This window comes from Drosophila biarmipes, chromosome 2R, assembly GCF_025231255.1.
Source record: "Drosophila biarmipes strain raj3 chromosome 2R, RU_DBia_V1.1, whole genome shotgun sequence".
NCBI classification, from domain to species: domain Eukaryota; kingdom Metazoa; phylum Arthropoda; class Insecta; order Diptera; family Drosophilidae; genus Drosophila; species Drosophila biarmipes.
In genome coordinates this window covers 4,811,711-4,822,735 of record NC_066615.1, presented here as the reverse complement: position 1 = coordinate 4,822,735, position 11,025 = coordinate 4,811,711, and the positions used below count along the sequence as shown (strand labels likewise).

General features: G+C 47.0%; 1 protein-coding gene across 2 annotated transcripts; it reads left to right on the top strand.

The window, feature by feature from the left end:
• Positions 1–10,577, top strand: LOC108029660 (UNC93-like protein). Of its 2 annotated transcripts, none has more exons than XM_017102087.3 (6): positions 1–108; positions 7,222–7,601; positions 8,663–9,208; positions 9,499–9,926; positions 9,988–10,150; positions 10,211–10,577. In XM_017102087.3, exons 2-6 carry the CDS (start codon positions 7,252–7,254, stop codon positions 10,275–10,277), a joined length of 1,554 nt encoding a protein of 517 aa, XP_016957576.1. In that variant the 5' UTR covers positions 1–108; positions 7,222–7,251; the 3' UTR covers positions 10,278–10,577. The 2 variants fall into 2 exon arrangements, with proteins under 2 accessions (XP_016957576.1, XP_043947986.1); XM_044092051.2 differs by having other exon boundaries at positions 5–141.
• The last annotated feature ends 448 nt before the right edge of the window (positions 10,578–11,025 follow it).

The window sequence follows — 11,025 nt, the reverse complement described above, 5'->3', positions numbered from 1 at the left end:
TTAGTTTAGTTTTAATTGCGCTCGAAAACGGTTCAGTTCGCGCCAGCAAGTTAAATCGCCTACCCTTAAAAAAATAAAAAGTTCCCACCCCCAAATTATTCACGCAGAGTAGGTTTAAGTGAAAGATAAAATCAAATTGAGGTACCTTTCGGTGCAGTTTTAAATTGCAGATGAGATAAATACGGAGAACTGTGGCTGTCTCGTTTTGAATCATTACAGAGACGTATCATAAATAAATGTGAAACCTCGACACGGGGCTTAATTAAAAGTCATGAAGTGAACAGTCAATAAGAAAAAACCATCAAGTATTGCCAGTACAAGGAGGCGATAGTATAAATAAAATAATCAGCCAGGTGTCTGTGCACTCGACGTAGCGACTAAGGGATGCCCAATATGGCATGAGTGAAAATACAGTTAAGCCAGAATGTGCAAACTCGTTTGTCAACCCAATTGTGCTTTACCTGATCTTGGGTTACTGCAATATCATCTTTTATTTGCCTATTGACTAATATGCCTCAGGAAACCGATTGAATCATAATAAAATCAAAAGCGGAGGAACACAGGAAATCGGATCTTTATTTTTGTTCTCTTCCACATGAGTTAAGAACAATGAGATTTCATTTTATATTAATTATGCCCTTTTTGTCCCTCGAAGGAACCTTCGGCCGTAATTAACCACATATGGATTCCATTGGCTGCCACCTTAGCTTCCCCTCTGCCTTTTCTTTTCCCTTTCCATTCACTGTTCGGTTTCCCGGCCTGTTTTCCCGCGGCCGCAGTGGTCAAACATTTTCACGAATTGAAACGGAAGCGGAGGCAAAACCTTTTTGCGAAGGGGAAAATATTGAACGGAAAGTACCTATAGAAATGGCATTTTATGTTAATTGAAATGCGGATGCGAAGTGTTGTGAATGTCTGTCAGGAGCTTCATTCACCGGGCGCCATGAAAGCAATGACAGCAAGTGAAGGCTCCCAGAAACCCAGACAGGGATTTTTAATACATTATTTTCGATCTTATGGCCCTTTTTGCTAATTAGCCTCGTAGTGTACGATGTGCGGATCAGACTCATGTGCACCATGAATGTTCCTTGTGGCGTCACTTATGAAGTGACCTTCCAAAATTTGCATTGCTGCAACTTTAAGCTTGGACCGCAATTGGCTCTCCTAAATTCAATTTTCTGGCTGAGCAAATTGGCTTCCTAATTTTATGTTCGCGCTGAACAAATACAACCAAATAACGACTTGCTTTATTAATTAAAATATAGAGACAGCAGCCGGGCTTGAAAATGATTTTGCACCGCATTTCCCTGCAATTTTTTTCAATTTGCTTTGTCCTGAGCGGAAAACTTATTAAAATGCTCGGCGGAAGCGTGAAATTGCGGGCCAGCACACACGATGCCTGGGTGGAAATGTGGGCGGAACGTGGGTGGAGGTAGGTGGTGGTGGGTGGCAGAGGGTCGAAGGGTGCCAGTGGGGGTGGCTCCGCTTTACTGCAGCTGATTGTTGGTGGCCAGACAATGCAGCTTCTGCCAACTAACCTAACTTCGCTCATCAGCGATTTCATCGCGCGGCATGTGGCACATATTTATGTTAACGTTTTGTAAGTTAAATAAATTATGGTGGATGTCGTTGCGAGGGGCGGCGCTGCTCAGTTGGCATAAATTACAGTTGCAAACTAGATGGAGCCATAATGTCGTGTTAGCTTGCCCAGCGAAACGTGAGAACGTTGCAGGGTATGCCCGGAGTTGTGGAAATCGCATAGAAAATTGCATCATCACAGCCAGCAGCACTTCCACTTCCCATGCAATTCACCGGATCGTGCATATTTCACTATTAATCCCGAACCCAACCCTTCGATTCCGGGGCCTGAACACCAGTTCGATTTGCATTCTTCCATTTATTACCGTGTTTGTGGCTGTCTGATGGCAGCTCAGCCACTGCCACAGAATTGGCATTTGGCTGCTTCTGAATTCGAGCTTATTATTAATTTTATTCGAGAACTATGGGAAATGAAATTCGCATTGACGTTCCTAGCCATCTCTACACGGAAGATAATAAGTCCCAGCCTGCTCCAAATGGGCAACAAATTAGGTTTAACTACTTCTGTTTTGGGCGAACGAGCTAGGCGTTAGCTATAAAAGCATAATACAAGCGTTATCGGAATAAAGACCTTGGCATACCAACTTTCAAAAACTAATCTTTTGAAAATGTAGAGTGTAAAAGAATTGTTATGCAAATACCATTCGCCAACAAAGGGCAGGAAATAAACTTAATCACATTCAAAGTATAGGAATTTAACTATTTCTGCAAGGCGTGAACTAGGATTATTCCCAGTGCAGCAAGCGCTCATGCTATAACCTTTCCCCTCGCAAATTAAGTCTCGAAATTCAGTAACTCGATTTGCATACATACCCGGCCGAAAAAGCAAACTATTTACACTTGATTACAAAGTTAAGCACGCGTCCTCGAACGCAACTGCCGGAAAAGTGGAAAATCGAGCACATCAACAAGTGTGCACACACAGAGTGCAGTAAGCGAACGGAAAACGCACTCGCACACTGGCGAAAAAGGAAAGCCAGCCGAAAAGGGCGGCAAAGCGGAAGAGGTCGGGCGGAGGCGGCAAAGCGGAAATGAGTGGCAAACACAGCGGGACTCAATGCGACGAAAAGTGAATAAATATTTAAAGATTGTCGTGCGCAGCCGAGGGCAGAGGTGCATCAGCGGACCACGACTTGACATTTGGCCGGCTAAAAGCTATTGGCCACATAACCGGTGCGTTTCGGGAGTGTGTGCGCCTTCATTTCCGTTTCCGTGCACTTTAGAACTGCGTTATGAGTGCTCCCACCTGCTTCCCGGGGCTTTGTGTTCCGCACATTGTTGCTGCATCTGCCGGGCTGTAAAGCGTGCAAATTAGTTGGCTGCATCGGGGGCGAGGGCACCCAGCAGCCAAAGTTTCAGCCAGATGCATGAATGTGGCCACAATGTTGCAGCTGGCAGGCAGGAGCTTTGGCAGGATCAAGACTCGTGCAACGCCAAAGGACCTTACACAGCACTCACACAGAAAAAGTGTCCAGTTATTGACCACAGATGAATTAAAATTTAAAATTGGGCCATACTCGTGTTTATGAACCCCTTTGTTTACGTCTTTAAAGGTAGTTACTCTTTGGGTATTTGTTAGCTGGTGATGTGGACAAACATTTCCCTGTGTAGGAGCCTCTTGCCGAAAGGTTCAGAAAACCGTAGCGTAATCGTCTTAGTCAGATTCCTCGGAATTTCTACAGCAGCACCAATTATGGGCTGCGTATTTATTTTCAATTTAGTTCTGGCTAAATTTATCGTGTGTCTCATTGAGCTGGCCATCAATCAAACTGATGGATGCCCCAACGTTCTTATCAATGGCACATCAGCAGGCCCAAGGACCTCTGTTAGCTCGGCGGTGGCTCTCTTAGGCTGTTAAGCGTGACTGTTGCAGCTGGGAAATTTTAACAGGGCTGTTAGCCGCTGGCTGGCAAGTCTCAGCAGACGCTGTGTGCTGCGACATTAAAGTGAAAGTAGAAATGATTTGATTGAACAGGGCGGATGTATGTAGCCGGGGTGGCGAAACCCGCCCGCCGTTGTTATTATTGTCATTTTTATTGGTCCCGAACTTCCGCCGAAGTAATGAAAACGTTTACGTTTGCATTACGCTGCTGTGCTTACTTTTATATGGCCAAAATTTTAGGCCAAACTTTTGACGCACTCGTCCACATAAAACCAGCGGCGCGTCGGAATAACTGGGGCACCGTTTAGTGGCGGGGTCTGCGGTCCCCACGGCTATGCGTGGTTCATGAAAATACTTATTGGCCCTGATGACATTATACATTTATGATTGACTGTCTGCCGAACTGATTTCTGTCGTGTGCAAACTCTTGCCAGCTTAAAGCCATTTGGCGGGATGCCCGGTTCATTGGGTAACATGGCGAAAATGGGCTGTACTATGGCCTGTTCATAAACGCAAAGTAATGGCCCTTTTCCCATTGTTTTCGGGTCCCATTCTCCTCTGATAATGGTCAATGGGAAGAGCTACATGGTCGGCAGTGAATGATTCGACAGTCAGAATATTGGGCTATCGGGAAACTGCATGCCTTTCATTCACTTTCCACGAGCGGGGCTTCTGTGCACTTCTAATTAGGGTAATCGTGTTCCCAGGTGAGTCCTCTGGGTTGTGGTTACGCCGGCAGCTTCTTTTCAGGGTCCCAAGCAGATATTCAGGGTGTAAGCAGCTCTAACTGATTTCATGCATTCGGCAATCCAGCAGTATCTTTCATGCACGGTCATAAAACAATTTCTCTCCGGCCATAAGTGGGCCATAAAAATACTTCTTGCCCGCGGCGAGGCGGGATTTATGTACCTGCCGCGGTGCCCTAGCATTAATGCTGTATTTCATTTTTGGCCAAGCGGTATATCCTGCTGCTCGGCAAAAAATTGATCGCACTTTCGTTTTCGGTTGCTTTGTTGCAGTCCACGGGGGGCATAAAGTTCGCCCCACAATAGTCTCGCATCCCGTGGATCCGCTGCATTGTTGGGCCTTTGAGGGCGTCATAAAAGCCAGGTAGTGTGCTGTGCCGACTGTCAAAGGACTGCATTGTGTTCAAACCTATTGCACGGGAATCAGATAGTTTACGACAGCTTCGAAGCAAGGCTGCCATCCGAACTCGAAAAGCTATTGTTCTCGTGGATTCCGCGATTTGATTTGCGCGAATGTCAAAGGATCTGGGCCAGCGCTTTCGGATATTCCAATCGAACGTTCCTGGCCGGCTCTTCTGCCGGGAAAACACTTTGGGCGTTCTGGCCGGCCTGCGGCCTAATTACCAGGCCGAACTCCAGGCTCGGTTGCCGCATAATTGATCTAAAGTTAATTGCGAGGCATTAATGCCTGACGAGGCCAGCATGTGCGGCTAAGTGCCAAGTTGTTCCGGCCAGGACTCGGTCGTATTTATTTGCTGTGTGTCAGCGCCATAAGTCAATCTTTTTGTTTGGCCCAAATCCACGGCACACTCGTATGTGGGAGCCTTCCCTTTTTCGGGGCAGTGATTGATTAGTTTTGGATGGGCGCAAGGTGACTGCCGGGGGTGGCTGCTCCTTTTTTGTGTAAACAAGAATCCCAACATATGCCAGAGTCGATTTATCAAATCTAAACAAATGTAAAACAAAGTTGAGGGAGTGCAAATTGAAGTTTTCGGCGCGAGATTTATGGGCCAGCCTCTACCCACCTCGACTGTGTATGTGTATAAATAATTTCGCAACACTTTCCCCCAAACCGAGAGTCTGTCTGTCATGTGCGGGGCAATAATTTAACTAAATTACTGGTAGGCCACATAAAGCAGAACTCGGGCCCCGGAATCATTGTTATCAGGCCCAGCCCAGTGGACTGTCCGGCATTTTATGTAAGGCCGGACTGGTCTTTAACGATCCTACGTCATGTCCTGGGGCCTGTTTCTGTTTAATGCGAGTCCTTCGAAGGAGTGGGGTGTCGAGGGAGGGTGCTGTGCATAAAAAACAAATGGCTGGCCATTTCGCTTGCACCCACTTGATGATTATGCCAGATTTTCATTTAGATGATGAACAATGATGCTGCTCGTTGACCCACCATTAGGTGGGATGCGCTATTAAAACACCTCCTTTCCTTGGGCTGTCAACAAGCCATTGAGAGTTCACTTTTTATGGGGCGTGCTTCAAAACTCTAGTCGCCCTCCCCGGCTGTGGGGCAGTTGATAAGGGCTTCGCTATGAGTTATGGGAAACTGCACTTGTCACTGGCCAATTACGCATGCAGGTCCCAGAGCCCGTGCCACACTGCGTATGATGAATGTTTTACACGACAGGTGCTCGGGTAATTGCCTTCTCAGCTGATTTACGGCTCGGATTTCGGTGGAGTCCATTAAATCGATGGTTGGGCTAATGAGGAACTCAACTTGGCCAATTAATTTGGCCACGCTCCGCGGAACGCCGCCAGGTATGCAAAATCAATTTCCACTTCAAACCCGAAGGAGGGGAAGCGTCTTAATCGGTTGTGTACAGCCAGCGATTTACATTGGGTGGGGACAATAGCCGGGAGGGGCGGGCTGGTGTGAAGCCACTCAGAAGTTGGCAAACAAACCTTTAACTTTGTATCAAAGGTGTAAGATTGCATAAAGTGTCGTTGGCAGGGCCCAAAATCAAATGCAAACAAAGTCAGGGAAACGTTTTTGGGCCTTCCCCATCGTATTTTAGCCGTCCGCCCACGCTCTTGGGCGTAGACAGGCATAAATTTCTGGTTGCCAGACGGAGTTCGTGCTGTGAGGCAGCCTAAAGGATTATGAGTTGGCGAAAGTGTCCTTGAGGCAGGAGCATCCCGAAGATTTTCGGGATATATGTGTGGGCGTGGCGGAGGCCTGGGAAGCGGGCTTATTGCCCGAGAAGCGAAACCAAAGCCCAGGATATGTATGGCCGGGACAGAAAGCGATATGAATAACTTAAAGCTGATCCGGTGAAGTTGAGTGAGCAATCAAAGCAGCGGGGGACCTGCGCAGGGTTCGCCTTGCGCCCGAACGGATTGGAAAATGGCATATCAGAGCTGAATGTCGAATCGCTGCCCGGCCCTCAATAAAGAAGCCATTCTCTGGTGCAACAGCCGACAAAGTGCAAGTTCAATGAGGCCCGGGATTTTGCCTGGCCCGCATGTAGATCCTGGGAAGAATGATTAAACAAATCGATGGGGTGGGCCGCACCCGGAGACGTAGCGACTATTCTATACCGCCTACCTGTACAGCTCAAAAATTCGCAAACTCAGTACAGCATTTAAAATATATATATAAATGTCATTAAATAGAGGTAAAGGAAAAGGTGTATGTATGAACTCCCTTACATTTATTACCAGAATTCGATAGAGTAAGAGATAGTTGCATTCAAGTCTAACCGTTTAATTAGCATAAAGTATTGAATGGCTGAACACAGTCTCCGTAAACTGCAGTTACTAAAGTAACCCCCACGGAGCAGAGAAAACTACTAGAAAGCGAACAAGTCGAGCAAATCGCACACACGATTGAATTACTGCGAATAGAACAATAACTCAGAGTCCAAATTAACAGCTGCACCATCTGCTACCATTTTTATCTCCAATTGTCGAACTTTAAAGCACCATGTCCCTGGTCAACTGGATTTAGCTAGCGAATGCCAAACGAACGCTATTGTTTTCTTTCAGGCCCTGCTGACCCCCGACCCCGCAGAGGACATGGTCCACCCGAGTGACACGTCGGACACCAACAACGAAGAGCTGGCGCTGGAACGCAGTGTTGCACATGGCACTGCCAACGGCAACGGCCACCCGGCCGGGGCAACAACCAGTCCGAACGGGGACAACAAGGTCAACGAGCGGGTGTACGAGCCGCGCGAGCGCTTCATTATCACCAAGAACGTGGTCGTCATAGGCCTGGCCTTCATGATTCACTTCACCGCCTTCCACGGCACCTCCAACCTGCAGAGCTCGGTGAACGCGGATGAGGCCCTCGGGACCACCACCCTGGCGGTCATCTACGGCTCGCTGATTCTGTCCAACATCTTCCTGCCGATGACCGTGATTAGGTGAGTGGGCAACGGAGTCAGTGGAGAACTTAACTAAGGGTCCCCCTAGGGAAACCACTGGAGTAGGTAGAAGTTCTTTCACCTTTTGTTAGGCTGTACCATCTCATCCTGGGGAATTCACAAGGAAAAAACTAAAATGAATCCGCTAATTCTTGAGGTCTCCAAAAGAGTGTGGTAGAAACTTCCGTCGTCCGCTTTTATTCTTCAGATATTAAGATGTTAATAATTTATCATTCATATTATTATGTCACAAATTTACAAACTACGAAAACAAATAGTCATGGAATATATGAAGTATTCGTATGTTTCATTTCTAAGTGAGATCCCAGCAGTGATTGAAGAATATTCTTGATTCACGGCAGGTCTTATAAAAAAGTAATGCAAAGTCATTTTCTTCAGAACCAATGAACTTTCAATTGCACCAGCCGCACCCACCCGTGTGCCAGAAGATAGATGGTTTAAACAACAATCGAAAGAGTGCTCAAATTTAGCCTCTTAGCATAATTGCCAATTTTTGTTCGCAGTTTTTGGTCTCGCGAGAGGGTGAAGCTCGTTTTCCGACGTGAGGCTCGCCATAAAGTTTCGGAGATTGTCTGGCGGCGTTTTTATGGGCATTTTATGCAGATGTGACAACACCGAAAGCGCAGTCAGCAGACGCCCCGAAATGTTTGTGTGCCTGCGGCGCACTTGGCTGTGAAAATGTCAACAGGAAGTCCCTGGATTAGCACAGGTCCTGCTGTCCCGCTATCCCGATACTAGCTATCCCTGTTTCCGAATGTATCCCGCTTCGGGGCGGCGAGGCATCCACCCACGTCTGACATTTAAACAAATCGCTAATTTATAGCGGGCCTCGCTTCACTTGGCTTATGCGAGGCACGAACTGCTGGCTCAGGCAACTTTAATCAGTTAACTCGATTTATTTAGATTTATGGCCTCGGGCCCGAAATAAATGACCGCCTGCTAAGCATGTGCCACTTGCCACTCGGCACCGGCACTCACCCGTCCCCAAAGTTGGCTACTTTATTCTGTTTTTCTGTCTTTCCGATGGGTTCCATCAACAGTTGGTTCGGCTGCCGCCTGACCATGGCGCTGGCCCTGTTCGCCTACATGCCCTACATAGCCGCCCAGTTCTACCCGAGGTTCGCGACCCTGATCCCGGCGGCCCTGATGGTCGGGTTCGGAGGCGGGCCGCTGTGGTGCTCCAAGTGCACCTACCTGTCCACCGTCTCGGAGGCACTCACCCAGGTGCGGGGCAACAAGTCGCGCAAGGACGTCAACACCGTCAAGTTCTTCGGGCTCTTCTTCATCTTCTACCAGATGGCGCAGGTGTGGGGCAACCTGATCTCCTCCTCGGTGCTGACCCTGAGTGCCCCTGCCTCGCAGTCGGCGGCCAATGAGAGCTTCGAGCTGGAACTGCAGCGGGAGCTCGAGCGCAGCAAGGTGGCCCAGCTGTGCGGGGCCCGCTTCTGCCCGGGAGTCGGAGCCGAGGCCAATCCCAACCTGGTGCCACCTGCCCCCGAGCAAATCCAGCTGCTCAACTCCATCTTCCTCGCGTGCATGGCGGCCGCGGTGGTCATGATGATCTTTGGGGTCAGCTCCCTGAAGCGGTGAGTAAAAAATGTTATTTTAAATAGGATTGAAAAACAACTTGACAACGTATTATCCTTGTGAAACAAAAGGCAAAAAATATATCTTTTAAACTTATTAATTAAATAATAGTCATTTTACTAAGACTGACGAAGAATTCTAGCTATGTACATAGTGCTAGTTGAAAAGTAATGATATTTGTTTGGAAATTTATAATTTTGTTTACAAGTTTTAAATTTAAGGATATATTAATTTGAAGCTTCTTCAACTTGAGAAAATACCCGTTCTCATAGCATTTGTAAATCCGCAGCTATGGAGTCAAGCGCGGGGACACCGGCGATGGAATGTCCGGCCTGAAGCTGCTCACCGTGACCATAAACCTTCTCCGCAAGCGCCGTCAGATCCTGATGCTGCCCATCACGATGTTCATCGGCCTGGAGGAGGCCTTCCTCGCCGTGGACTTCACCCGCTCGTTCGTGGCCTGCGGATGGGGAATCTCCAGGATCGGGTTCGCCATGATCTGCTTTGGGGTAGCTAATGCTGTGGCTGCCGGCATAGCAGGTGCCTTAGTGGAGCGCTTCGGGCGAGTCACCCTGGCCGGACTGTGCGCCGTCCTCAACCTCTGCCTGCTCACCTACATGTACTCCTGGGAGGCGAGGGAGGGCGACTACCTGAGCTACTGCGCCTTTGCGGCGATTTGGGGCATTTGCGACGGAGTCTGGCTGGTCGTCGTCAATGGTTGGTGCCCCCACTAAGTTCGGGCTCGAGCTGGACTCAAAGCTAACTCTTATATTTGCAGCTTTTTATGGCATTCTGTTCCCGAACCACCTGATTGCCGCGTATAGCAACTTCCGTCTGTGGGAAAGCACTGGTTCAGTAATCGGCTACGTCATCAGTTCGCAGCTTTGCACATCCACCAAATTGCTGATCTTGATGGGAGTTATGTGCGTGGGCTCTGTGGGGTGAGTTTCCAGCTTGAGTTTTTTGAGTTTTCGACTGATATTGTGCAATTCTTTGCATAGTTACGGCCTCATCGAATACCGCGTTTGGCAGAAGCAAAAGAACCTGGAGGTCATGCTCAGTGACTGACCAGATATCCCTTCAAGCTAATCCACTTTCTTGTCATTTACATCTTGACTGTTTCCAAAATCAACTTTGATCGATTTTGTTGTTTGTGACCAATTCCCTAAGAACTTCCAAGTAATATTTTTTACACCTATAAGCACAAAAATGTTAAAGAAGAACCCCCTCTTAAAAGCCCACTTTGCACCACTCAAATTGAAAAACGAAAATGGAGATAGTTATGTGATATTGCCAAATAAGGTTAAGGACCGTTTTTTCTTAACTCTTCGTTACCGAATAAAACAAAGTTTGTTTTAAAAAGTAAAATAGTATTTTGTATTACAATCATTTACGTATATGTTTCATAATTTCTAGCTGTTTTCTTGATGTGTAGATTTGCTGTTGAAATATATTTTTTTTGTTTTGGATTCATTTCAGTATACAAGTTTACGAAACTAAATGATTTGATTAAATGGTCATGGGGGAAGCCTTAAACTAAATATTAACAAAAATAAAAAAAACTCCGTTAGACATTGCTTTTATTTTAATTTCTTTGTGCATCAGTAAATTCGTCTTCTTTAAATTGCTCAAATTTTTAGCGGCATAACAGTAAGACCATTTTAGATGAATTGCAGGTGAACTTTACAATCTGCGCCCACACTACATAGAATACCATTATCCGACTAGTGGAACTCCTAGACGATCTGGGTACTAGGCTTTAATCTGAAATTCTAACTTTCCATCTGTGGTAGTCTGCAAGATATCAGCGTTTCAA

Coding starts and splice junctions, on each gene's coding strand:
- LOC108029660 (XM_017102087.3), top strand. CDS start 7,252: ATGGTCCACCCGAGTGACACGTCGGACACCAACAACGAAGAGCTGGCG. Junction 7,602..8,662: donor CTGCCGATGACCGTGATTAG/GTGAGTGGGCAA, acceptor TTCCATCAACAG/TTGGTTCGGCTGCCGCCTGA. Junction 9,209..9,498: donor GGGGTCAGCTCCCTGAAGCG/GTGAGTAAAAAA, acceptor GTAAATCCGCAG/CTATGGAGTCAAGCGCGGGG.